The sequence below is a fragment of the Vigna unguiculata genome, chromosome 1 (genome assembly GCF_037176805.1).
Source record: "Vigna unguiculata cultivar grain cowpea cultivar isolate G323 ecotype 2 chromosome 1, ASM3717680v1, whole genome shotgun sequence".
Classification (NCBI taxonomy): Eukaryota; Viridiplantae; Streptophyta; class Magnoliopsida; order Fabales; family Fabaceae; genus Vigna; species Vigna unguiculata.
Genome location: NC_140792.1, coordinates 47,418,408 through 47,445,357, shown reverse-complemented (window position 1 = coordinate 47,445,357; position 26,950 = coordinate 47,418,408). Strand labels below are relative to the sequence as shown.

At 34.6% G+C, this 26,950-nt stretch overlaps 5 protein-coding genes across 8 annotated transcripts; 4 read left to right on the top strand and 1 right to left on the bottom strand.

Annotated features, from left to right (window-relative positions):
• The first annotated feature begins 544 nt into the window (after positions 1-544).
• LOC114192628 (putative inactive receptor-like protein kinase At3g56050) lies at positions 545-4,541 on the top strand. The gene is made up of 9 exons (XM_028082409.1): positions 545-881; positions 979-1,117; positions 1,545-1,616; positions 1,719-1,862; positions 1,945-2,085; positions 2,220-2,617; positions 2,847-3,037; positions 3,129-3,261; positions 3,691-4,541. Exons 1-9 carry the CDS (start codon positions 776-778, stop codon positions 4,281-4,283), a joined length of 1,917 nt encoding a protein of 638 aa, XP_027938210.1. The 5' UTR covers positions 545-775; the 3' UTR covers positions 4,284-4,541.
• Positions 4,542-8,296: 3,755 nt separating this feature from the next.
• On the top strand, positions 8,297-9,005 carry MOP10 (Pollen Ole e 1 allergen and extensin family protein). The gene has a single exon (XM_028063088.2). It carries the CDS (start codon positions 8,297-8,299, stop codon positions 8,819-8,821), a length of 525 nt encoding a protein of 174 aa, XP_027918889.1. The 3' UTR covers positions 8,822-9,005.
• Positions 9,006-9,035: 30 nt separating this feature from the next.
• LOC114177629 (Mad3/BUB1 homology region 1) lies at positions 9,036-11,460 on the bottom strand. 3 transcript variants are annotated; one of them, XM_028063051.2, is made up of 5 exons: positions 11,309-11,460; positions 11,083-11,227; positions 10,799-10,956; positions 10,259-10,346; positions 9,036-10,181 (listed from the first exon to the last, which is right to left on the bottom strand). In XM_028063051.2, exons 1-5 carry the CDS (start codon positions 11,392-11,394, stop codon positions 9,192-9,194), a joined length of 1,467 nt encoding a protein of 488 aa, XP_027918852.1. In that variant the 5' UTR covers positions 11,395-11,460; the 3' UTR covers positions 9,036-9,191. The 3 variants fall into 3 exon arrangements, with proteins under 3 accessions (XP_027918852.1, XP_027918869.1, XP_027918877.1); XM_028063068.2 differs by having other exon boundaries at positions 9,036-10,166; XM_028063076.2 differs by having other exon boundaries at positions 9,036-10,160.
• Positions 11,461-12,828: 1,368 nt separating this feature from the next.
• On the top strand, positions 12,829-17,318 carry LOC114185896 (uncharacterized). Its single transcript, XM_028073844.2, has 4 exons — positions 12,829-13,443; positions 14,463-14,948; positions 15,909-16,421; positions 16,898-17,318. Exons 1-4 carry the CDS (start codon positions 12,922-12,924, stop codon positions 16,979-16,981), a joined length of 1,605 nt encoding a protein of 534 aa, XP_027929645.1. The 5' UTR covers positions 12,829-12,921; the 3' UTR covers positions 16,982-17,318.
• A 1,414-nt stretch (positions 17,319-18,732) lies between these two features.
• Positions 18,733-26,678, top strand: UGP3 (UDP-glucose pyrophosphorylase 3). 2 transcript variants are annotated; one of them, XM_028075524.2, is made up of 17 exons: positions 18,767-19,613; positions 20,387-20,567; positions 20,664-20,813; positions 20,939-21,100; positions 21,186-21,358; positions 21,441-21,507; positions 21,913-22,079; positions 22,471-22,629; positions 23,471-23,562; positions 23,653-23,747; positions 24,140-24,217; positions 24,422-24,517; positions 24,903-24,977; positions 25,065-25,156; positions 25,303-25,465; positions 26,000-26,060; positions 26,245-26,678. In XM_028075524.2, the coding sequence occupies exons 1-17, from the start codon at positions 18,949-18,951 to the stop codon at positions 26,355-26,357; spliced, it is 2,589 nt and encodes an 862-aa protein (XP_027931325.1). In that variant the 5' UTR covers positions 18,767-18,948; the 3' UTR covers positions 26,358-26,678. The 2 variants fall into 2 exon arrangements, 1 of the variants encoding a protein (XP_027931325.1); XR_003605237.2 differs by lacking the exons at positions 26,000-26,060; positions 26,245-26,678 and having other exon boundaries at positions 18,733-19,613; positions 24,453-24,517.
• The last annotated feature ends 272 nt before the right edge of the window (positions 26,679-26,950 follow it).

The window sequence follows — 26,950 nt, the reverse complement described above, 5'->3', positions numbered from 1 at the left end:
ATTATTGTTTATCATTGGTTGTTATTGTACTATACCCTAATTTTCACCACCTTGAAAAATAATTCACATATATATAAATGGATTGACTGGTTTTATAATAAACATTTTTGAACCTATATTTGTTTTCCTTTCTAGATCAATTAATATTTGAAACTTTTACATTATGTTTTATTATTATATCTTATATCGAATAATTAATGCCTTGATATTATAAGGATCATTTTCATTAGTAGTTAATAAAAAAAATATACGTAGTCAATTTGATTATTTTTTACAATAATTTTAAAAAACCATACTTATCATATTTTTTCTATAATTCATTTCTGTACACTAATAATAATGCATTGCAAATAAACAAATAGTTTTTATATAATATATTTGTGGAATTACAGTTTTATCTCGGGCGACTAACGTGCGTGTTGGTGACATTATTATTATTTTTTGGAGGATGGGTGTTGAAGTGGAGTTTAGATTTGGAATTATTTTTAATAATATAAAAATAATATAAATGGAAAATTCTATTGTGAGGGAACGCGTTTTCAAATATTTTTGTAATGTGTTGTATGGGTCCAAACTGGTTTCTTGGTCTAAGAACATGGTTTGGAGATTTACCCTTTGCCATATATGACAATGTTTTAGCAATTTCATATCTTTCGATACTTTTGAAGACTGGTACTTTTGGAAATCAACTTCCTTCAATCTCGTTTCTTTGAAGAAAAAATCGATCTGGATCGTGCTTTTTCTTTGCCCCAGTTGAGGTTTGCACGCTGCAAGAATGACAAAAAACTGGAAATCCAGCTGTTTCAGGGATCATCTGTTCCTTCTAGCGTTGTGTTTGTTGTTTCAGAACTTTAGTTCCTGTTGCTCTTTGAATGAAGAAGGTATTGAGCTTTTGCTTTGTGAAATTTTCTATTTTAGTGAGGTTATTTGTGTATATCTGAGGGGAAAATAAAGCTGAGAAGTGAGTTCTATTTGCAGGTAAAGCTCTTCTGAAGTTCAAGCAGGGAATAGTAAGAGACCCTTTTGGTGCTTTGTCAAATTGGGTTAACGATGAAGTAGCAATTAACCATTGTAATTGGTTTGGAGTTGAGTGCTCTGCTGGAAGAGTGGTAGTCTTGTAAGTTCTGATTTGTGATCTGTTTTAAGAAATTGAATTTATGTTTTTTTTTTTCTGTTCAATTTAATTTATGGCCCCAGAAAGAATATTTTTTTTTTTTAGATTTTATTCATCTGGGTCCTCAGATCAGAAATCCGAGTTTCAAATTTATACTTTATTTTTCTTTGTTATTAACAAACTGTTTGATTCGTGATTTTTTTAGTCTGCTAAAAAATCTATCATGCTTTTTTTTTTTTTTTATTGTAGTCTAACATCTCCTCAATCGAAATGTGCCTTGGTCTTGAATCTACTGATCCATAGAAGCTTGATATTGTCATTACAAAATTTTAAGACCTGTTTCCTGTTCAATAAAAATGACTGTTGTTAACATTGTTGGTTAGGTAGTATTGGCATTATTCTGATCAATAGAATATATTTTGTTTGACAGGAATTTGAAAGACCTTTGTCTTGAAGGAAATCTGGTACCTGAGCTCGCGAACCTTGTCCACATAAAGTCCATGTATGTTATCAATTTGTGTTGTTTGTTGCAACCAATTCCTTAATAAGTTCATTTTTCAAATGCTTTCAACTGTCTAGTAATCGTATGATGAATATGTTGCAGAATTTTGCGGAACAATTCTTTTTATGGAATCATCCCCGAAGGAATTGCTCACTTGAATGAATTGGAGGTTTTGGATTTGGGCTACAACAACTTCAGTGGACATCTACCTACAGATCTTGGGAATAATATTTCAATGACAATCCTGTAGGAAAAGCTCTCTGAACATTTCAAATCTCATTTTTTAAACTTATTTTCCTACTTTGTTCTTAGTTTCTTCTTATTGCAGTTTGTTGGACAACAATGAACATCTCTGCGGTTTCTCTCCTGAAATTAATAAATTGAAGTTGATTTCTGAATATCAAGTAGATGAAAGACTACTGAGTATGGCAGAAAAAGTGCCAGCTTGTACAAGAAGATTCGTCAAACGGTATGTCATTAAGCTTCCAAAAGGGCTCATCTCTAGTTTAGAGTTATAAGCCACGAGATACTTTCATGTATTTCTGGTTTCAGGTTGTGTCCATTCTATTTCGCAATCTCACTCTATCATTCTTTTTTGTGAAGGCACACTGGCAAAAACAAGAAAGGTTTAAGGAGGCTACTGCAATCTCCTCGTCATAGTCCTTTTAACCGTGCCGCTAGTTTTCCTGATAGTCCTCCTCCATCTTCTTCAGCTCCCTCACCGGCCCCAGCAACACCACCACCGGTTGAGGAGCCAGCTTTCACTGACCGAAATGATTCTGCTTCTAATTCTCTTTCTCCTTCTCCTCTGCCTGAACCACCATCTACAAGTGGCTCGTCAAAGAACAATCTTGTTGTTATTTTGGTTGGAGTTATAGGTGGTGTTGTATTTCTTGTCATTTCAAGCATTGGCATATATCTCTGCAAAACAAACAAGGTAGCTACTGTAAAACCTTGGGCGACAGGATTAAGTGGACAGCTTCAGAAGGCATTCATAACAGGTAAGTCTTAGCTGTTTATAAGTAATGATGTGGAGCAATGACTGAAAACAGTACATAACTTGCACACAACCACTAATTCATGAGTCATGAAATATCATCGAGAGAAAAAATAATTACTTTTTCAATTTGGTCCTCAGTCATCTAATAGATTTGGCTTGAATGTTATTTTTATGTATTGCATTTACTATTTCTGCCTCTTTACATGGATGACAGAGTTCTACATTTTCAGGTGTGCCAAAGCTGAAGAGATCCGAGCTTGAAGCAGCGTGTGAAGATTTTAGTAATGTAATTGGCACTTCTTCCATTGGTACAGTGTACAAAGGGACTTTGTCCACTGGTGTTGAAATAGCCGTGGCCTCTGTTGCAGTGACATCATCGAAAGATTGGTCAAAGACTTTAGAAGCCCAATTTAGGAAGAAGGTACTGTCACCTTAAAAGTTAAACGAAATTATTTGTAAATTTGCAACTAAGCTGCTATCCTCACTAACATTTTAAGTAATTGTGGTTTCAGATAGATACATTATCAAAAGTTAACCACAAGAATTTTGTAAATCTTCTTGGACATTGTGAAGAAGACGAGCCTTTCACCAGAATGGTGGTTTTTGAGTACGCCCCAAATGGAACACTCTTTGAGCATTTGCACAGTGAGTACCTATCATTTTGGTCTTATTATTACATAGAAAGTAAATTAATGGCTGAGCATCCCTATCTATGACCATAAAATTTTAATTCATTGGTTTAGAGATACTTCAGCATTCTGTTTAACAAGTTTTCATCTGTTGATACTTCATACATTCAGTTGTAGAAGGTTGTCCTCTTGTGCTCTACTATGATGTTACCCCATAGTTGGTTAGATTAGGACTAGTGTTCTGTCAGTCTGATAATTGCTATAGAAATTCTTCTGATCATTGAATTATTTATTTGCTTTCTGTATCCCTAGTCTCTACTCCCCGAGTTTACTTCTCTTTCAGAAGCAAGAAGAATGTTTTTTTTTTATGTATTTCATTTTGGCACATTCTATTGGTTTTGAAGTAGGAAACTGGCTGATGTATTTGATCTTCTTATGAATCCAGTAAAAGAAGCCGAGCACTTGGATTGGGAAACAAGACTTAGAGTTGCCATGGGCATGGCTTACTGCCTACAACATGTGCACCAGTTGGAGCCTCCTTTGGTTCTTGGCGACCTGAATTCTTCAGCTGTTCAACTCACGGATGATTGTGCTGCCAAAGTCTCTGATTTGAGTTTCTTAACTGAAATAGCTTCAGCGGTGATGAAATCTTCTGTTAGACAACACCCTGACATGACCCCAGCAAGTAACATTTACAGTTTTGGTGTTATATTATTTGAAATGGTGACAGGCAGGCTCCCTTATTCAGTGGACAATGATGGCTCACTTGATGACTGGGCTTCACAATATTTACATGGAAATCAGCCCCTCAAAGAAATGGTGGATCCATCTCTGGCGTCCTTCCAAGAAGAACAGCTGGAACAAGTTGATGCTTTGATCAAATCTTGTGTGCATCCTGATCCAAAGCAAAGACCATCTATAAAAGAAGTTTGTTTGAGATTAAGAGAGATAACAAAGATAACACCCGAGGCAGCTGTTCCAAAACTTTCTCCACTTTGGTGGGCGGAGCTTGAGATTGCCTCGGTAAATGGAAACTGAAATCGTTTAATCAGGTTGTAAGTATGAAGTTCTTATCCTCTTCCTTTTTCAAATCGGTGAAGGCACAAAAATGTATTCACCTGTACATTAACACATCCCGTGTTTCATCATAGAAGAGTGGCAAATCACATGTACATAAGGGAGAGATCTAAATGTGATTTTTTCTTTCTTTGGGTGCTTCGTTTGGTTATGTTTATGGAATTAAACTAACAAAAAAAGCTTCAAATATCAGTTAATTTCAGTTTCGCAGTTTGTTTATTTGGCGATCCACAACTGTTTTCAATTATATTTCTCATCAGCTACATTACAACCATTACTCATTTCTCTCCCTACTTCCATATTTTCTATTTTCATAAACAATATAATCTAATTTGTTCTGATCAACAAAAATGGTTAATATAATGTTATACAGTTGACAAAATGATATTTTCTTTGAAAATGTGAATATGGATTAAATTATTAATGTTTAACTCATGATATGACAATGTGATGACAGTTCCATATAAAGAATAAGGTTGTGATAGTTGAAGTTTTGATAATCTAGATGGACAAGGTCAAAGTCTATGGGGTTTTTTGTTAATATTCTATGCTGAAGTGTGAACAAAGATTGTTAGCAAAATGACACCTACAAAGTACAAGTTTCCGAGCTGTAGCCTGCCAATAGAATAATGGGTGGCTGAAAATTTCAATGGCAGCTGCATGAATGACTGGTTCGAGTATGACTTGGAAGCAGTGTTGCTTTTGCTATACGACAGTTGTTAATTGAAGATAAAAACAGACTTGACCTTAACCTATGCATTGCTCATCAGGCTTCAAATTTCAACCACGAAAGAAACTGTATACAAATCTAGAATAAAAAAGATGATGGTGTCAATATCATTGCTAACTTTAATTGAGGAAGAGAGTATATAGGTGCACCGAATTTTGAATTTTTTTATTAACTGACATCATGGATTTTGAAAATTCCTCATTTATAGCTTAAATTATGATTACTTATCAATAGGACATTTTCTCTTATTACCCTCGATGCTGTAGTGAATTTATAAAGTGGAAAAATCTATTGTTATTTATCACTTGTGTTACAGTTTTGTTCTTGAAAAAAAACATGGCTATTCCTTGGTTTTCATATTACATTTAGAGTAATAGGAAACGCAGACATTCTTTTCAACCCAACGAACAAAGTCACAATTAAAGAAGTTACGAGGTAGATTATAATTCACCTTTGTCCAGACACACTGAACAAAGGAGCAATCTTTTAAAATATGCAACTCGTTCTCCACTTTTCATGCAAAGAATGCATACCAGACTTTGCCAAACGTTCAAATAAACATCTTCTCTCAAGTGGGATCGTGTTTTTCTTTTTTTTATATATATTTAAATGCTTAACAAAAGAAATAAAGAATAAGTCTTCAATTTTGTTTTCTAAAGATGTGTGCACCACTGTACCAATTTTCTAAAAAAGAAAAAAAAAAAAATCCTAACTACCAGTTTCAAATTTTAAAACTTTATCGTACTATTCATCTCAACGGTCACTCTTTTAATCTAAAAGATTTATTTATTTTTATTACCAAGCCACTCCCTCCTCATTTTAAAATGGAGCATAAGTGTTGATGAAATGGTTTGCATGAACTAATTTTACGATAAACTAATTCTTTCAAGAATTAAGTTAGTGACCACAATTTTAGAAGACTTAGGGTGTGTTCTTTTGGGAGGATGGATATGGAGGAGAGTGTGAAGATGAATTTGTGTAGATTTGGGTGGATGAATTATTGTGTTTTTTTTTAGTGGATTTAAAAGGTAAAGTGGGTGGATTTGGAGATAAATTTTATAAAAGTTAGTCAAATATTTTATTGATGTGATAGATAAAATAAATTGTAAAAATAGATAAAATTAGAAAGTTACAAAAATACCTTGATGGAAAAAGAGAATGATTTTGTAATTTGATGTTATAAAAATAATTATAATTAATTATTACAAATTAAAAAATATTAAAATTATATAAAATTTTAAAATAAAAAAATTAAATTTTTATGAATGTAAAAAAAATTATACAATTAAATTTTAAAAGAAAGTTAAACAATTAAATTTTAAAATAAATTTATATAAAGTTTAAAAAAAAGTAAAAAAAAGTTTTAAAAAAAATTTAAAAAAAGTAATAAAAAAGTAAAAAAAAAAGTAAAAGAAAATTAAAACCATCGACATGGTGTGGTAACCGGTGTCGTCCTTCACAAAACAAGGCACCGGTACCATCCCCTCTCATAACACCACAACACATCAGTGCCATCCCACTCTATAACACACAACACTGCAACATGGTTTGGGAAAGAGAAACAAAAATCGAAGGGTAATTTGGTAAAGAAGTGATTATACTCGCTTATCCTCTCATTTTTTGAGGGGATGAAATAATACATTCATCCCTCAAATCTTCGCTCATATATTCCTTCAAACGACTAAAATCGAACACGCTCAAAAATCAAATTTGCACTCTCAAATTGACTGAAACAGTGAAACACCTTCAAATGAACAGGTCGTTACTTCTAAAAATTTACTCTCCAAAGAAATTAAGAAGACATGATTCGAAAATGATGAATAGGAGAAAAGTAAGAATTGATAGATTTTATAATTTTCTCATCTCATCTTACATGGACTAATTTGAGGGTGATTAATGGGTAAAATACTATTTTACCCTCAACTCATTTCTACTTTTTTATCAAGTATGCGTGTGTTTCTCTTTAAAATTATGTTTACAAAAATAATTAAAATTTCAAATTTGTAAACTATTTAGCAAAAAAAACATTATGTATGTATGTGGCATTTTTATTATCTTGTATTAAAATTATTATTTATTTTCTAATTTATTGGTTTAAATATTTTTTATAAAATAAATCTAACTCATCTAAATATAAATTTAGATTGCTTTCAAAATCAAAGACAATTTGACAATCTTGCTTTCTTTAAATTAAACTTAATTTTTTAATATATTACATCAATCAAATCACTCACAAACTTATCTTTTAATCCAGTCACTCTCACCCCCAAATCCTTAGATATAAGAATACAAACTTCACTCTCTAATCCACTCAAATTCATCATCTTTCTCCCTCAAATACATACATACATACATACATACATACATACATATATACATACATACATATATACATATATACATATATATACATTCTTCAGATCACTCACAAATGTTAATGCAGTCACTCTCACCCCTAAATCCCTTAAATATAAGAATACAAACTTCACTCTCTACTCCACTCAAATTCATCGTACTCTCTCAAATCAATCCATACATATATACATATGTATATATTTTTTTTATGAGTTCCTTAATATTTCTTATATGTTAAAATAAATAAGTAACTCGGTTAATAAATGTTGAGTAGAAATTATTTTACGATATAATTATATTAAAGTTAATGTCAAACACAACGTATTTGTGTTAAATAATCATTTGTATGTTATAGATATTTTAAGAGTTTAAAGAAATCTACTAATAAATTGGAAATATCCATATGTCAGTATTTCTTTTTCATACTAAACGTATGTCACATATATAAAGAGAAGTGAATCACTGTTATATGTTAATACTGTTACAGAAAAAAAAATAAAAATAAAAACATCTAATATACATTATCATATTGCTAGAAGGAATTGTGAATCGGCTATATTTCTTTAGAGGAGTGTGAAACTATTATTTTTCTTCATAGAACATGAAAACATGTAGATGGCAAAAGATGGCCGTCACGTATACAAGAGTTTTATTAGCCCCAAAGTGGATGGCACGTTGATATGCTTTATTATATTATCAATTCAACTAAGTCCTCCCAAAAAAAAAAAAAAAAATATATATATATATATATATATATATATATATATATATATATATATATATATATATATATATATATATATATATAGATCTACACAATGTATCATCAATTGGTAGTGAGCCTTAGCCTCTGAACTCTTCCTAGTCACTTCAATTGAACCCTTAGGAAATGGCTGGCAGGTTCATCAGTTTCCTTTCTCTGTTACTTCTTCTGGTGGCTTTCTCTCACACACAAGCCACTCCAGATGTTCCAAAAACAACAGAGAAGAAAATAGAAGTGGTGGTGGAAGCTACGGTCTATTGCCAGAGCTGTGATCACTTTGGAACGTGGTCTATGATTGGTGCCAAGCCCATTCCTTCAGCCAAAGTAAGTGTTACCTGCAAAAGCTACAATGGTCATGTGAGCTACTATAAGGTCTTTGAGACAGACAAAAATGGTTACCTTTATGCACCACTGCAAGGGTTCAAGATGCAGCATTATGTACTTGACCACCCCCTCCATGCTTGCTACGTGAAGCCTGTTTGGTCTCCTCTTGAAAGTTGCAGCCTTCTCTCCAATGTCAATTATGGTCTCAATGGGGCACCTCTTCGTTATGAGAACAAGAGATTGCACGGAAGCAAGTATGAGGCTGTCATTTATGCTGCTGGTCCCTTAGCTTTTCGTCCCTCTGAATGCTCAAAAACTCACTACTAATCTCTCAAACAATTACCTTGACCATGCATTCAGATTCCCTTGATCATGATTTTATTGTTTCCTATTATTTGTGTCTAGATAGTACTCAATGTGGAGATGTTTTCTTTTTATAATTTTTTTGGTGTATTCCTTTCTGATATTTTGCTGTATTAAACTAAATTGCAATGTTGCTGTGGTTATTTAATTTGTTTCTTTGAAAACGAAAAATTGTTTTCTACATTCCAAGCTTTAAGTTCCATAGACATTGCAAGTATGCTAAAACTTATCAAATCAGTACAACAACTGAAACCTTTCACTCAAATACTTCAAACAGAATCAAATTCTGCTTACATATTAGAAATCAGAGGTGGCATTCAAAATTACCTTATTACTAAAAATTCAGGGGCATGTTAAACATTTTGTTTATATCGTCCATGGCTTCCTTTGTGAGAAGAGTTGGCTCAAACAAATCAGATTCCTTGGACTTTCCATGCAATTTCCGTGTTGGTGGTGGTGGAACTTGCTGTTCCAGGTGGTCATCGTCAGCAAGGATTGAAAACCCACCGAAGTCATTTCCCTTATTGCTCTGGGGTGCTTTCTCCTGCTTGGTGATTCTTCTTTTCCTAACAAAATCTATCGGCTTCCCAAACATGTTATTTATATCATCCATAGCTTCCTTCAAGTTGATGGTGGGGTCCACTAAACCGTGGTGACAAACATTTTCCACCTCTGGTTCATCCAAAATGGTGGAACCAACAAATTTGCAAACGACTGTATCCTCTCTGAACTTTGAATTACGACGGCTGTCAGCATCCATGTCACTAGATTTTTCAGAAGTAATATCCTTGGGGCGGAGAAAAACGAAGCCATTTGATTGCGAAGCCGATGAAGCAGAACCACCTTCAGACAAATTCGCATTACTGGTCTCAGAATGTTCTTCACCATCAATGTATATCTGGAACGGTTCTTGGTGAGGTTGGCTGGCTTCAGTCCTTTTCTGAAGTGATGATGAACCGGATGTTTTGATTCCATGATCCAGGTTTTCATCAACAAAAACCTCAAACTCGTTCTTTGTACTACGACTTTCTTTTGAATGGTTTTTATGAGATTTCCTGCGCAATGGAACAGTCTCCAATGGCTCCCGGAACATGCTGTTGATGGCATTCATGGCCTCCTTCATATTTATTGTAGGATCCACCAATCCATGATGGCATGCATCTTCTGCTTCAGACTTTCCAACCATGGCAGTGTCAACAAATTTGACTACAACTGTATCATCACCACGAAATTTCTTGCTTCCCTCTGTTTTCTTGTCATCGGAACTCTTTGCTGACAAAGGCCTCCTGGCAGCTTTTGCTTCCTGATGCTTCAGGAGATCCTTCTAAATTAGGTAACTGAACGTCATTAACAAAAACAACACAGATATGATCACATGAAGGTAAAAAGGATGTCACTAACCTGGGTTCTCTTATTACTTTTTCGCTGCTCCATACGTTGAAGAAATTGTTCATATGATTTCTGCAATTTATCTAAAGGTTCTGCAAGGCTGTTCAGAAAAGACAATGATTCAAAATTTCTTGAATAGAGGGGCATATCATTCTATTACCAATTAAAGTACTAGGTAGTATTTTGCTGAACTAATATACTAATTTGAAATTATAAGGAGAAATTCATCGAAAATGATGTATGCACCAAGTTTCAAGTATAATCTAACGGCAACTTCATGTGATTTCGCTGTGCCAATCTCTCCAAAGCACCAAACCTTACAATAAATTGAATACGAAACTTGATCTATTCAAAGGTGAAAACGTTAGCTAAATGGTTAAAAATAGTTAGTGTTGCATATCAATCGTATCTGCAAAGGAAAGATTATAGAGTAGGGATATGTGTCTTGGCACTTGGCAACAATCAAGGAACCATGTCAACTCATTGCACGCTAAGTTTATCCCACTCATCCACTCAACACAACAATCAAAACAATTAAACTGCACAACTTACTTCTTCACTCCCAGATGGTACATTTTCTCTGCTTCATCGTACTTCTTGCACTTTTCGTAGTAAAGAGCATAGGCTTGGTAGAATTCACTACGTTTTGTCCCAATGCGATTAAGCTCCATGGTACTCAAAAGTGTTTTTGGATCACTCACAAAATCCATCTATATGGGAGAAAATCATTATATGTCGATAAATCAACTAATAATATAAAAAATAAAACTTTATGCTTCATTTTCCAAACCCATTTCCGCAAAAAGGGAAGGTGAGAGGAGGTGGGATTGGGGTACCAGATGGAGCCACACTCGAATATAGCGCATGTCGTTTCTGTAACGTCGATCGAGCTCGAAGGTGTGAGCACATTTCTGCAAGAACGCCGGTAGTTTTTCCTTTAGGATTTTTGGAGGAAGGGTATCCTTTATCTTTCGGATCGCGCTGCGAGTAACGTTGTGAATGAATGAATAAACAGAGAAGTGAAGCGGAAAACAGAGAACGAGAGTGGGAATTGAGGAATACCGAAGCCATGGGAGAAGAGGGTCTTTGCCGGTGTAGGAATGGATGTCTGATATTAAGGAAGATAAGAGTTCGTCCAAGTTCGCCATTTCCAAATTGAATCTGCGGCGGCGGTAGCGGTGGTTGTCGTGAACTTGTGGTGGTCCTCGTTTGAATTTGAGACTGAGCGGCAATGAAATGCTCGAGAGGAATTTTATTTGTTTGAGTGTAGATGGTGGGCCGGACCAATTTAGCCTCAGAAGTAATATGGCCCAAATTCCTTAAAAGACCAATTTTGGGCCATAACTTTCTACAGCACCCCCATAATATGTTTTCCATTTTGCTCTGTTTGTATTATTTGGAAGTCATTTGACATTTAGGAGTATATTTTAACTTTTAAATTATACAATTTAAAAATATTTAAAATAAAATATTATTTTCAGAACGGACAATCTAAAAAATATTTTTAATTTCTAAATTACATAATTCAAAAATAAAAAAATACCTTTCGAAGTATACAATTTAAAAAGAAATAAAATAAAAGAAGAATATATGCAGGTGCATAAATAAAGAAGAAACTGCCCCAATTTTGTTGGGTTTGAATTAATAGCTTAAAAAATAATTAAAAAAGAATGCATATGAGTTAAAATGTATAAAAAACATATTTTACTGTGGTTAACTTATATAAATTAAATAATCACACAAAAAAACAAGAATAATTTTTTCGATTCTAAAAAGATGATTTTATTTGGATTTATCAAACTTTTTATGAATTAAAAGTTAAATTCCAAAAATAAAATTAATCATCTGTATCTGTATATAAAGAGGATTCTCTTGTATTTATTTTTCATAATTCCAACTTTATCTTTTCTATATATAAAGAGGATTCTTTTATATCTATTTTTCATAATTCTAACTTTATCTTTTACAATATAATTATTTGTTAAATATTTAAAAATTAACTTTTTTTTCTTTGTAAAAAGGATTCTCTTGTATCTATTTTTCATAATTCCAACTTTATCTTTTACAATATAATTATTTGTTAAATATTTAAAAATTAATTTTTTTCTCCTATTTATCAATCGTTATTTTTTCATATATTTTACTTTATTTTTTATAAATATAATATAATTTTATTTATTAACTTAATATCATCAATTACTAATATAATATCATACATATTCAAAAAATCATACACACATGTTATTGCGCATGTGTTTACCCTAATTGAATTTAATGGGTTTACTTCTTATGCAGTTAGACTAAAAATACAAATTTATTTAATTACCCGGAGTTGACTTATCTAATAAATTAAAATGTACGATTACATGGCATATTTAATTTAATATATTTTTTAGCTAAAATAATATTTTTATTAATGATTTTAAACTACACGTTCATAAAATTTTAATTCATAAAAATCGAAGTTAAATTTTATAACATTCCTTTTACTACAAGCATCAGTTCTATGTATTTGCAATTTTAAAAAATACAGACACTGATTATTGGAAAAAGAAAGAAAAAAATGCAAAAAAACTTGATTTGGCGTTGCTTTTGCTTACTCACTAACACAACAGAACCCAACTCACTCTTCAATCCCTCCAATTCACCACGTAAACTGCCTCCGAATCCCATCAATGGAAAACTCGGACGAAAGAAACGAATCACTTCCCTTCTCTCCAAACCCTAACAATGCCGACGACGACGAAATCGACGAACAAGAAGACGAAGAGGAAGAGGAAGAAGATGACGGTCACGACGACGTCGTTTCGCACGAGCCGTACAATCGGAACGACCGATCCTCATTGTCGAGTTTGCGCGAGCAGCGTTCAAAGCTGGAAACCCTCTCCCGGCGATTGGCTTCGGAGTTGGTACCTATCCGCGTCCACGATGTGCTGATTCGAGGCAACACCAAGACCAAGGATTGGGTGATCGAGGCGGAGCTCAAGCTTCTCCAGGACGCCGCCACCGTGCAGGAGCTCATTCGCGCCTCCGAAATCGCCCTCGCCAGGCTCCGTAGCCTCGAGATTTTCGAGTCCACCGAGCTCACGCTTCAGGCTGGGCCGCCGGAGCTGCCTCACACCGCCAATGTCATCGTCGATGTCGTCGAGACCGCCAACAAAGTCTCCGGCGAATTCGGCGTTTACACCAAACCCTCGGTACAATCTCGCTCTTTATTATAGTTTCGTGTGTGATGTTGTGATTGCTCAAGTTTGAATTGATTCAATGTGAGTCTCTGAGCGATGATTGCGTTATTTGAAGCTTTCAAAGAATTTGTGATTAATAATAATTTATATGAGAATCCATTTGTTCTTAGGTTTGAGGATGTATCTTTTCATTTCAGATGCTTGTGAGCAAATCTGTAATAAAGAAAAAAATATTTGGGTATCCTTGGACTAGGTTTATCTTTGTAGTAAAAGCTTCATTTCTTGATCTTCTGTTCTTCCATAAAATCTTGGTTTTATTAAATTGTAAAGAAAACACACACTCTTCCTGCTCTTAGGAGGTCAATGTCATCGTCTAGTATGATCTTTGACTATTATCAACGGAGGCATTAGACAAATACTGACCTGCTTGTCCTAGATTATAGTATCAGGGATTTAAGGGAAGTTGACTTTTCTGCTTATTGCAACAAAACAAAACAAACAACCATGTACCCTTGTTTTATTTCTTGGCTAATGTTGTTATGCTTAGGGATGAGCAGGAGTTATTTTGAATAGTGTCAAGAATCTGAAAGGGTATACTTATGGGTATAAAGTAGGAAGAAACTCCAAATTCTTTGGCTTACAACTTGATTTTTCTCTTCATGGGTGGAGTGGGCTGTGTCTTTAGGTCCATTAGAACGGTGATCTCAATTTCTAATGGTTCCTTCTGGTACTTATGTCAATAAGGAAATCAAGATACAATCTACGTGTAATTGCATTATCTAATAATTGTTGGGATTTTTAAAACGTTATCAGGTTGGGACAAATATATGATTAATTTCCTGTTGATAAAATATAAGGTTCTGATCGTGACTATGAGTTTTCTGCTATAATCTTTTACGTGTGGGGGAGTACAACGTTTCTGTTTCAGCCTTGCTTTATTGGAAGCTGTATATTGGTCTGATGAGTATTTATTGGTCTTAATAAGCTAATATATATGTTTTCATTTTGAAAATGTTGCAACACTCTTGTAGACAAGTTCGTGGACTGCTGAAGGGGGTCTTAAGTACAAAAACTTGTTAGGTTATGGTGATCTATGGGATGCCTCTTTGGCCTATGGTGGAAACCAAGCAACAGAGGTGAGTGTAGGAGTGTTTGCTCCAAGACTGAAAGGGTTGTTAACTCCTCTTGTAGCACGACTTTCCATGCTTTCCCAAGATTGGCAAGAGTTTTCTTCATACAAAGAGCAGCTGTTAGGATTGTCTCTTGGCTTAATCTCAACCAGGCACCATGACTTAGTCTACACTCTTGGATGGCGTACCTTGACTGATCCATCTCAAATGTCATCCAGGTCTATAAGGAGGCAGCTTGGGCATGGTTTATTATCATCTTTGAAGTATACATTTAAAATTGACAGGAGAAACTCGCCAATTAGGCCTACAAGTGGATATGCTTTTCTGTCCACTACTCACTTTGGTGGCCTTACACCAGATCATCGGAGCTTGCGATTTCTGCGCCAGGTGCAATTAGATCAATTTCTTGTCCATTAATTAATCAGCTGAAATGCAATTGTATATGTCATGAATAAAACTTTATACTCTCTATCAAGTGATGGATACCAGTGTAGTAATTGTTAAAATAATTTTGGGGTGTTATACTTTCTAATTTGATGAAGACAAGAACTTTTAAAGGAATTGATTGTTATAACTATATGTGTAATTAATTGATTAATTACTGCAATTAGGAGGATTTGATTTTGCACAAATTTTTATTCCCAAATTTACTTCCCTATAACTTCTATTTGGGATATTCTAATTAGAGTATGTATGTTTGTAGCAATCTATGCATGTATTTGTTGGAGCAATAGAAAATAATTTCTCATTCTTTACCCTTTAAATATTCCAATGAGCTAGATTTAAATTAAGGATTTGGAAACCGTGTTTAAAATGTCCTATTCTTTTGGGTATGGGCAGAGTTCATCTTGGACATTTTGAAAAATATAGAACCTGGGATCTGTAATAACATGTTTCCTTTCCTGTACGCATTTACATCATTCAGTTTTAATTTTTCCAGTTGTGCAGACAGTGCATCGGGTGCTTGTTTGACCAAGTGTTGCCTTTCCACACAATGAAAGAATGCCCATGCTTTGTTTTAGTAGGATGATGCTCGTACAAGTTGAAGAACAACTTATTTTGTTATACCCACTATTTGAAAAACATTGGCACTAGTACATGGTTGGCTGCATATGGCCTTATGCTTCTTTAGTGGCTGCTATATATGTTTTGGATTGTGGTAACCAATATATAGGAGGGTGTAAAATTTCTACACATTTTTTTAAAATGTTGGGAATGGGGCAATCTTAACATTAACACATGTATAACAAGCTGTGGTAATCCCTCAATTGTCCAATATATTGTTTTTTCTTTTTGTTCATTTTAGATATATTTCTTTTCTTAACTATTTGGATTCTCTTAATGCAGGAATTTGATGTTCGCTGTGCCATCCCCTTTGGGTTTTATAACACAGCTCTTAACCTTGGGATTTCAGCTGGTGTCGTTTTTCCATGGGGGCATGACTTCATGAACAAGCCATCTCCTCTTCCTGAAAGGTTTTATTTGGGTGGTGATTTCTCTCCAGTTTGCACCCTAGGAGGGCCAATAACATTGTGGGGGTTTAAAACTAGGGGATTAGGTCCTACTGAACCACGAAGGAGAAATAGAAATGAAATTATTGATGACAATGACGATTCCTCTAAATGGGACTTCGTTGGAGGAGATGTTGCTGTTACGGCATTTGCAGACCTGTCTTTTGATCTCCCAGTTAGGTGGTTGAGAAATCATGGAATCCATGGTCATCTTTTTGCTGGTGCTGGGAATACTGCAAAATTGACTCAGAATGAATATAAGCGCTTTTCACCTCAGAAGTTCTTAGAATCATTCCGAACATCAGTTGGATGTGGTTTTGTTGTTCCTACTAAGCTTTTTCGCCTAGAGGTTAGTTAATGTTTCAGTTACTCTTGCATATAATTGAGCAGATGGTCAAACTATCCAATCATATTTTTTGGTAAGGCCAGAGAGATCATGATTTTGATGGAAGAAGTCTTTGGGATAGTAGTCTTGTTTGTTATATTTGGACTTTGGGCAAGTTGTGTAGTTTTTCATTTTATTTTCCTTGAAATGTGACTCTGAACATAACACTTAATATTTTGCTTATAAAATTATCTCCGGCAACAATTTATCCAAGTTTTGATATTGTTGCAAATCCCCTGAATTTTTTTGAACTATTTCAACTGCTGAATATAATTTAGGGGAACGGTCAGTTTTGGTTACAAGATTGACAAAGTTCGGCAGAGTTATTTAATCTCGTTTCTTATGCGCCTCTGCCCCCTCTCCTGGCCTTCTTCCTAATTTTGTATTTTATTGTTATTTATCAAATTAAATTTTCATTTTCACATTTACCATTGTTTCAGGGTAACTTCTACTACGTGCTAAAGCAGGATGAACATGATCGTGGGAAGACAGGATTTAGGTTCAGCTTCTCAGCTCCTTCATAGAGGCAGAGTTCGAAATTGAGATTCTTTTTCTTTTTATTTTACTCTCAATCACTAAACATTTTTTCTGTCTGTCAATGGATGGCTAGTACTATTCTCTGTCGTTTAAAATCCTGACTGAAAATCGAGAAAGGACACTGTCTCAGCGTAGAGGATTTATAGGATCAGTTTTTGGAGTTGACATTCCCTTGAGGGTCATAGCATATAAGCTGATGCTCATTGCATGGCGATGGTGTATGAAATTCAGAATTATGCAACTTTATAAGGCCTCGATTGGCACTGATAATTCTCATACTTTGTTTCTTCGACTTAAATAAATCGCTAACACTGGTTGAGATCATTCTTGTGGACTTTTATCCCATTGTCTTCGAAATTGAGACTGCAATTTGGTTTTGTTCTAGTGACTTGTATATTTGTTGGTTATACATAGTTTGAGTTAGACAATGATTTCTTTATCAAATATTATTCATGCTAACAATAAATGAGTCACGCCCTCAAAGGCATCCGTAACATTTGCATAATTAATGGGCAGCGTAGTCTATTCATTAAAAATGTGTTTGAATTAGTGGGTGAATTTTAGAGGGTGGAAAATAGTATAGACGAAGGAAAAAGTGGGAAGTGAAGTTCTTTAGAATAAAAGAAAGAGGATGGAAAAGTCGGTGAAAAGTTTGAAAATGATTTAATTGATATTGATATTTATTTTAGTTTATTACTTTAATATGAAACATATATCAATGAAATATTTAATTTATTTAATTAATTATTTAATGTTTTCATTTTAATTATTCATTTTATTATAATTGTTAAATGTATTTATAATATTTAATTATTATTTATATTTATACATTTCAATTATTCATTGTTATATATCAATTTAAATTAATATATTTTATTTTATTTAATATTTAGTATTTTTATTTTATTATAATAGAAAATACAGTTATAATTATATTAAAAAATAATTACTTATATAAAAAATAAATGATTTCATTTTTTATTGTAATTTACAACAATATTCTATTATATTTATATATAACTTTGAAACTTTCTCTCTCTTTGTTCTCATTTTTAAATAAAAAGGTAAAAATGCATATTATTTTTCCATTTCAATATTTATTGTTCTTATTTTTTCTTCTTGATTCTTTATTATTAGTAGTTCATAGTGGAATTCCAAACAGTAGAAACAAAGCGACCGAAATTTCTTTGATTTGTGATGGACGGTGACAGCCATCTGCATAATCTACGTATAATGGCAATAGCTAATTACTTTGAAATAGTGCTTAGAGGCTATTCCCATTATTATGCTTAGGATTTACATCAAAATTTTGATGTATAATAATGAAGTTGCTTTAACTGTATAAATTTTGACTTATTGACTTGGTCTTAAGATGATCGCACCAAATCATCTTTAAACTGTTTTGGGGTTTGGCCAATGCAATTTCAAAATGTCCATCACTCGTGACTGTCTTTATGTATATCACGACTTTTGAGTCTGTACCTGCTAAAAAACACTTATAACAAATACATGCCAGAAATGCACATTAATAATTTACCCAAACTCAAATTCTGAATCATTTAAGCAAGGGACATAAATTAGTTGTACTTACATCAATGTTGATGATGTAAAGCATCGTACAAAATGACATGTTATAATATTTTAATCGTTGTACATAATTTACCCAAATAAAGCATTGGATTTGTGGACCGTAAGGTATGCGAGAGAAAGAAGATAGTGAAATCCTGAGAGCCAGTCCGAGAAGGAAGAAGAGGATAGAGGTATATATAATCGGCACATGCAACAACTTGATGAACGGTTAAGAAAACATTTAATTTCCCTCCTTATTATTATGCTCTTTCTATTCTGGTATATGCTTCTAGCATCTTCCCTTTATCCTACACAACTTCAAATTCATCCTTATTCACTTTATCAATAATCAATTGCATATTCCAACTCAACACAGCCTTCAACAATGCTTCACTCCACTTCTCTTCTTCCCCATAATAAGCGTTTCGTTTTCTCCGTTCGCTCCAAACCTTTTCATTCTCATTCTTATTCCCACTCTCTCTCTTTCTCCAAATTTCTCTCTCTCCCCTCTTCTCTATCTACATGTTGTCGAGTCGCGCGAATTTCCACCGAGACCTTGGAGGTCTCGCCGCCACCGCCGGACGACTTCAACTTCCACCGCGAAATCGCACGCCTCGCCGCGCTCCGCGACAGGCTTGCGGCGTGCGCTACTCTCGTCGAGAAGCTCCGAGTGCTCAACGCTGATTCCAGAGTGAAGCGCTTCTTCAGCTCAGGTCGCGGCCTTGCTAGGGTTTTGGCCTCGCTCCGGTTGAGCTCCGACCAACTGTTCCTGCTCAAGTGCGTCGTTGCTGCCGGCCAGGAGCATGTGCTGTGTTTGGACGGAACCGAATCGCTAGAATCCGCCGCTGCCGCAGCGGCTACTGTGAGCGCCGTGAAGAGCGCGCTCTACGCTATAGCGGAGATGATTGAGAATTTGAATTCCTTTGATGGCAATGGTGGTGTGGGTTCGGGGATGGCGTTGGGGGATTACGAGATTATTGAATTGAACAAGTTGTTACAAACTTTGGAGGAAATTGAGCGATTCTATGACTGCATTGGAGGAATAATTGGGTTAGTTCTTCGTTTTCCTACTTTTACCATTCGCTTAGCATGGAACAAATGGGGAATAGATGGACTAAAATTAACCCACCTTTCTTTTTGTTTTTTTTTTAATATATTAACAATCGAACAGAAAGCAGTTATACTAAGATTGACTTTGGTGACTTACGTAGTAGTAAAATTATGAAACGGGACTATTCTGCTTCTTAGTTGGTTTAACAGTTTTAGTTCTCCCATTTTGTTGGAACATACATTGGGTTTATGAGATGGGCAGAAAGGGAATAAATCTTCTGTACTTTTTTCTCTCTTTATGTTTTTATAAACTCTTATGCATAAGGAACTTGTTCACTTTTTTCCATCATTACTTGTCGTCCCAACCAACGTAATGCAGTTCCTGTTCCTTGATAGATTGAGAAATTGTAGAATGCGGCTTATACAGCCATAATTGTAGTCGCAGTCTCATAGGAACTTCGGTATTATGGGGGTGTCTATGTTCAATAGTATTATGGGATGTTTGGTGGAATATTTAAATATTTAGTTCCCCCCCATATAGGTATCTTGAGGGTGGGTTCACAAATGTTTGGGTGCTTTTCAGTCACCCCATAAAACTTGACGCTGCAGCTGAAATTGCAGTTGCAGACCCTCTTTTAAAACCTTCATCCCAACACCATCAAGTTTTTTTTTGGTTTTGCTTGGTATGAATTTTGTTTAATAGGAGTGTATGCTGTTTAGGAATAATTCAATTTGCATCTACTTGTTTGTTTGCTAACATTGATACTCTGCAGATATCAGATAACAGTTCTGGAACTTATTGTCCAAAAGTCATTTGAGAGGCAGAATATAAAGTGGTCGCACCAGATACATGAAGTGAAAGAATGCCAAATTTTTGGAATTAATGCACCTAATGGGCATAACCTTTCTGAAGACACAGAGTATGCTTCTCAAGCAGCTCTATGGGGTATAGAGGTTAGTCTAATTACATTACTTGGTTTGTAAATCGTAACTTGCATTTAGATTAGATGCTTCGTAGCAACATCGAATAATAAGATCTTGTCGTTCTAGGGTTTGCCAGACCTAGGTGAAATTTATCCTTTGGGAGGTTCTGCCGACAGGCTTGATTTGGTTGATCCTAACTCAGGTGAATGCCTGCCTGCTGCAATGCTACCATATTGTGGAAGGACTTTGTTGGAAGGCCTTATAAGAGATCTTCAGGTATTAGATTCCAACTATCAAACAAAGTCATACTTGCTATGCCCATTTTCATTTTATGATAAAACCAAGATTAAGTTTTTATGCTGGGCGCTGAAATATATAATTCTTCAATTTCACGTTTGAAGGCTAGAGAATTCTTGTACTTCAAGTTATACAATAAACAATGTATCACACCCGTTGCAATAATGACAAGTGCCGCAAAGAACAACCACAGCCACGTCACTTCTCTTTGTGAAAGACTTTCATGGTTTGGGAGAGGTCGATCAACTTTCAAACTTTTTGAGCAGGTTTTATATAAATCTATACTATGGCTTCTCGGAAGAGGTAATCTTATTTTAACAATCTCTAAATATATAATTTGTAAATTGGCAGCCTCTTGTTCCAGTTGTTGGTGCAGAAGAAGGTCAATGGCTGGTCACCAAACCATTGAATCCCTTGAGCAAGCCTGGTGGTCATGGTGTCATATGGAAACTTGCGCATGACAAAGGCATCTTCAAATGGTTTTATTCTCAAGGAAGAAAAGGTGCAACTCTGCGCCAAGTCAGGTCTGTTGTTATGATTGATATTTCTTGGGTTTGCTTTCCTTAGTACGAGAAACTTGCATTTACAATACAGGTGACCTTGCAGTAACGTTGTGGCGGCTACAGATTTAACCCTCCTAGCCTTAGCAGGGATTGGTTTACGTCATGGAAAGGTAGGTAGCGGTTCTTTTAACTGTTAATCTCAGCCTTTTCTGGCACTATTTGTACATGGACAAAGGCTAAAACATGTTATGATAAAAGTGTAAATAATATCTTATCGTGTATAGTTCCTTACCGAGTCTAAAGTTTCTGATGTATAAGATTTTGGTAAATCAACTATGACAGATATTTGTGTATAATATACACTGGAAAAAAGAAAATGAGATACCGCAGTCCAACTGTTTATCCTATAAACGCACTGTTTGCTTGCAGCATTATCCCTATTTAATATTTATCTTGCCTGAAGATCTTTAAGAAAAAAAGAAAGGCGCTGTTCTCAGTAATATTTATTAAGCTAAACCATTCTCAAATCTCAAGTAGAATACTGTTTGCAATTTCTGAACTGTGTTCTTTAACAGAAACTGGGATTTGCATCTTGTGAGCGGATATCAGGCGCTACAGAAGGAATTAATGTTCTGATGGAGAAGAAAAGTCTTGATGGTAAATGGGAATATGGCGTTTCTTGTATTGAGTACACTGAGTTTGACAAGTTTGGAATCACTACCGGACCTCTTGCTCCAAAAAGGTATGTGATTTTCCTGGACTGGATTTATTTCAGTGTTTCACCTGTCTCAAAAAGTGATTTGGGCTTTCATACTCTAAACTGACTTAGTATGTTCAAATTTGGTTTCCAGATTCTGTGATAAATTATCAATTGATTCTGTGATAATCAATTGGATTTAGAAAAATTAATCCTACCTAGAAACATGAATGCATAGTTGGAGCCTTATTTCTTGTTCTTCTAATCTTATTTGTTGAAAACAAAGGCTAAATTTTGTTGCTCAAAATTCTGTCTCAGTTGATTAGACAGTGTTGTCTTCAATTTATTCTTTTAGGAATCTTTACTCTTTTTGTCTTTTAGGCCTTCTAATTTGAAATGCATAACCCAAATCTCAACTTCATTCTGTATAATCAAGTTTGCAGGCAGAGTTCCCAGCCAATACGAACATCTTATATGTTGATTTACCTTCTGCGGAGTTAATTGGATCAAGTAAGAATGGAAATAGTTTACCTGGAATGGTGCTAAATACAAGAAAGCCAATAGTTTACACAGATCAGTTTGGCAAATGTCATAGGTATGTCTTCTCCTTGTGAATTTATCAATGCAGTTTTATTACTTTGTTTTATACATTAAATTGAAAATGAAGGTTAGCACAACTGTAAGGTTGCTGCCTTGCGACCTACAGAAAGGTCACAGGTTCAAATCTTTGAAAACGTTTCTGTTTGTGTGGGGTAAGGCTGTGTATATCTACTTTATCCAAACCCTAGTTAGTGGTAGCCTCGTACATTAAGCTGCCATTTTTCTTATTGATTAAATATTCAAAATGGAGACATGTGTTAACAGTAGTAAGTAGCTAGTGAAACATTTATAATATATATTCTTTATCTGACACTAGTTTATATCCATGTATTGTTTAGAAACTGAAAATTTGAATTTGAATGCATGACACGACCACAAGCTGAAATTGATGGATTTCCTTTCCTTTAAAATAATTTCATCTTTTCTACAGTGATTATTTGTTTCTTATTATTACTTCTCTTATTATTTTTTATTAAATTACTCAGTTGGTGGCTAAACTATTTGTGAATTTTGAAAGTATGTCCTTAAAGTAAAAAAAATGTAATAGGTTCCTAAACTAAAAAGGTAGGTCCTTGGGGTTAGTTTATGGCATCTTGAAATTAGTCTATGACTGTTTTTAAAACCCTAAGAACTCAATTTAAAAACTACTAAACTTAGGACCCCATTTAGTTTTTTTTTTTTTTAAGTTTTACCTGCTTGAAAATTTCCAGATAGTTCAGAGACCAAATAAGTAATTTGACCTTAATTTTCCTTGTGATTAAATATTTTCACGCTGTGCATATTGCGGATTCTTTTGTTCCATTTACTACTTACTCTTCCCCCTTTCCATTCACTAGCGTCTCTGGTGGTAGACTTGAGTGCACAATGCAAAATATTGCTGACAATTATTTCAGTTCGTACTCATCTAGATGTTATAATGATGTGGAAGGTACGTCTTGCGCGTGCTTGTCTGATCTGACAAACCATATACTTCAATTCCCATTTAGTTGAGCTTAACAAAACTCTTACTTGTGAGCAGATGAGCTAGATACTTTTATTGTATATAATAAAAGAAGGAGAGTTACCTCCTCCGCCAAGAAAAAAAGAAGGCATGGAGACAAGTCTTTACACCAGGTTCGATTTACTGCATTGGTGAAATATCATTTTTTTGTCTAGATTGTGTTGAGTAAACAAATTTCATGTGATATTCCATTATGTTGATTCCATTTAAAGTTTTTGACAGTCCTTGCATTCTTGTAATCTCTTCCTTATGAGGTCTGTTCGTAATATTTCTTTATATACTTGGATAGTGCTTGGCTTCACTTAGCAGTTGGTATTACCTGAATATCTTACGTGTTTTGAACAATAGTGAAAGCTTATGAACTAAATTACAGGTTATTTGAGTGGATAGGATTATCTTTATGTTCCTCGTATATTTTTACCTGGACAAACCTACAGTTTATGTGTTGGAGTTGTAATGATGGTTGCTCTTAAATATCTATAATATGTTTTGCATTTTTATGCAGACACCTGATGGGGCTCTTCTGGATATCTTACGAAATGCTCACGATCTTCTTTCACAGTGTGATATAAGACTTCCTGAGGTATATATATGCATACTAGCGTGTTTTATGATTTTTGATTCATTTTCATTTAGTTTGGTCAAGTACAATTTCATATTATACTAGTATGCTACTGCAAAACCTTTTTATTTTGTCATTTGGTAATACATGTAAGCTTGTAAAGGGAGGATGACTGTCTTTTCTAGGTACGTACAATTATATTGTTATGTTTGTTCTCTCATGCAGATTGAAGCTAATGAGAACTATGTGGATTCAGGACCACCATTTCTCATCCTTCTGCATCCTGCTCTTGGTCCTCTTTGGGAAGTCACTAAGCAAAAGGTAACCCTGTATTATTATGTTATTTTCAGCATTCGTTCATCAATAATTGTCAATTTTATGTTATATTGTTTGTATAAATTTTAAAGTATGAAGTTTAATTGAATTCTATCAGTAAATGGCTGTGTTCTAAACATATTGGTCTCAAGTTTTCCCTTAAATAGGTCATTTTTTCAGTCTCCTCTCCACCATAGTGTTCTTAACACATGACAAGACCTGATCATAACCTTTTTACACAATTTTTTCTTCGTATTGTTTAGCTGTAACCCTTTCTTCAATCCAATTTGCTTGAAACATGACAGTTCTACGGCTTTACAACGGTGAATTGTGTTGATCATCATTTACATATGAAGGTTTCGATTATTTTGTTATTCTTTTTTGTGATCAGTTTTATGGTGGTTCCATATCGGAGGGCTCTGAGTTACAAATAGAGGTTGCAGAGTTTTTTTGGAGGAATGTACAGGTATTAAGCAAATAGATTTGGTTGACTTATGTGGCGTGAAGTTCTAAGATATTGGGCTGATATTTGTGATTTGTCTCTTTACTCCAGCTCAACGGAAGCCTGATCATAATAGCTGAGAATGTTATGGGCTCAATGAAGAATAATGAGAGCGGTGAATCCATACTACATTATGGCCAAAGGTATTGTTCTTTCTGTATTAGTAAGAACTATTGTGATTCTTTATCGACCTCATCGTACCTGAAGATCCCAAGATCTAAGGCATAACATTACTTTAGATCGCAAGCATTTAGCATTATTATACACATTTGTCTTATTATCATGCCAGGTGTGGAAAATGTAAGTTGCAAAATGTCAAGGTGTTTAACAAGGGAATTGATTGGAACTGTGGTCGAAACATATACTGGAAACATGATGTGCAGCGATCTGAGGGGCTGCAAATCATACTTCATGGAAATGCTGAATTTGAGGCTACTGATGTTGTCTTACAGGTTAACGTTTAAATGTGGATTTTATTCTCTCTAAAAACTTTGTTGCAAAAAGTCTCGCTTACAATAGAGCTTACTCCTTGGATTTGAGCCCATGATTTCTCATACTCTGTAAGTTAGAGCTTTCATCGAATCCAAACCAATTTGCCTTGGTGTGAATGTGGATGTGCATGGTAGGATAGGATACCCATAACGGCCTTCGAATTGCTTGACAAAACAGGATTTATTCCCTTCATGGATACCCAACCCACATTGTTCCTAACAATATTAGCTTGGGACACTTTTTCTAATCACCGGCATAAAGGATTCATTTCAAATTTAGAATTTATTGAGTCACTGCTTCTTAACTATTAAGCTGACCCTGTAGTCATTTGTATTTGAATGTCTAAAAGAACCAGAGCCTCATAAAAAAGCCTTCAATTACTGTTGTCATATAGCCTAAAAATTAGTAAAATAAAATTACTCTTTCGTTAATTCTGGTGGATATTTGATACCTATAAACTAATACCTTATTCTTCTGTTATTTAACTGATATAGGGAAATCACGTGTTCGAAGTTCCAGATGGCCACATACTGAAAATCAAGCCGGGAAACCCAGGTCTATTCAACTTCAGAAATTTATTTTGCTTGGTTCCTTTCCTTATTGCTTTGGTTGCCTGAAGTAATATATGCTGTTATCATGATTATTTTGAGAATATTACTGTTGTTATCCTTAGTCAAATTATCTGTTCTGTCCTAGTCATACAATGTTTTACCGATTTACGTTCATAATTGCATTTCAGGTTTAGCAATCCAGTTAGATCCAATTGATCAAGATATGATGGAGAGTGGAAGCTGGCACTGGAATTACAGGGAAGAAGGTTCTCGCATTCAGCTAGATTTAGTAGAATCATAAACCATTTACCACTTTAGATGTCTGCTGCGTGAATCATGGTTCACAGCTGACATTTGAGTTCATAATAATTTAGATTACCAAGTGACAGGGTTGAACAGAAGTTAAGCCTTCGTCATTTTTGGTTACTTTAGATATTGTTGTAATATGTTGATAGGTTTGTATAATCCGTGTACTTCCCTCATTTTTCTTCTATTTTCCCATTCATCTCCCCCTTTATTCATTGGGATGACGTCAATGTAATCAATATTATCAAACTAAGATGAATTCAAACAATGTATATTGGTCTATTTCAGTAATTGCAGACCTCGTTTATATTGTAAACCTACGCTTTCCCTTCGAGATTTTGACGTGTTCAGGCCACACCCAATCTCTTTCTCTGCTTTCTGCTTTCTGCTTTCTGCGGAGAGTCCATTTTGCAAAATTCCAAGTTATTGGGCTTTTGAATATCATTATTGTGGAAATGACTTCCTGCACCATCTCATTTTTCTTACTGCACCCTAACACTGTAGTTGTTTTGATGCGGTGAATAAAGAAAATTGTATGGGTGTAGGAAGCAACACCCCATTATTGTAATTGTGATCATCCACTTTGCA

What these genes read in the sequence shown, in the direction of transcription:
- LOC114185896 (XM_028073844.2), top strand. Translation starts at nt 12,922, where the DNA reads ATGGAAAACTCGGACGAAAGAAACGAATCACTTCCCTTCTCTCCAAAC. An exon ending in GCGTTTACACCAAACCCTCG is followed by an intron (nt 13,444 to 14,462) that starts GTACAATCTCGC and finishes ACACTCTTGTAG; the next exon opens with ACAAGTTCGTGGACTGCTGA. An exon ending in GCTTGCGATTTCTGCGCCAG is followed by an intron (nt 14,949 to 15,908) that starts GTGCAATTAGAT and finishes CTCTTAATGCAG; the next exon opens with GAATTTGATGTTCGCTGTGC.
- UGP3 (XM_028075524.2), top strand. Translation starts at nt 18,949, where the DNA reads ATGCTTCACTCCACTTCTCTTCTTCCCCATAATAAGCGTTTCGTTTTC. An exon ending in GTGATATAAGACTTCCTGAG is followed by an intron (nt 24,218 to 24,421) that starts GTATATATATGC and finishes TCTCTCATGCAG; the next exon opens with ATTGAAGCTAATGAGAACTA. An exon ending in CTACTGATGTTGTCTTACAG is followed by an intron (nt 25,466 to 25,999) that starts GTTAACGTTTAA and finishes TAACTGATATAG; the next exon opens with GGAAATCACGTGTTCGAAGT.
- LOC114192628 (XM_028082409.1), top strand. Translation starts at nt 776, where the DNA reads ATGACAAAAAACTGGAAATCCAGCTGTTTCAGGGATCATCTGTTCCTT. An exon ending in TCAGAAGGCATTCATAACAG is followed by an intron (nt 2,618 to 2,846) that starts GTAAGTCTTAGC and finishes CTACATTTTCAG; the next exon opens with GTGTGCCAAAGCTGAAGAGA. An exon ending in AAGCCCAATTTAGGAAGAAG is followed by an intron (nt 3,038 to 3,128) that starts GTACTGTCACCT and finishes TTGTGGTTTCAG; the next exon opens with ATAGATACATTATCAAAAGT.
- MOP10 (XM_028063088.2), top strand. Translation starts at nt 8,297, where the DNA reads ATGGCTGGCAGGTTCATCAGTTTCCTTTCTCTGTTACTTCTTCTGGTG.
- LOC114177629 (XM_028063051.2), bottom strand. Translation starts at nt 11,394, where the DNA reads ATGGCGAACTTGGACGAACTCTTATCTTCCTTAATATCAGACATCCAT. An exon ending in CCTCTTCTCCCATGGCTTCG is followed by an intron (nt 11,228 to 11,308) that starts GTATTCCTCAAT and finishes CGTTACTCGCAG; the next exon opens with CGCGATCCGAAAGATAAAGG. An exon ending in TACCATCTGGGAGTGAAGAA is followed by an intron (nt 10,347 to 10,798) that starts GTAAGTTGTGCA and finishes TTTTCTGAACAG; the next exon opens with CCTTGCAGAACCTTTAGATA.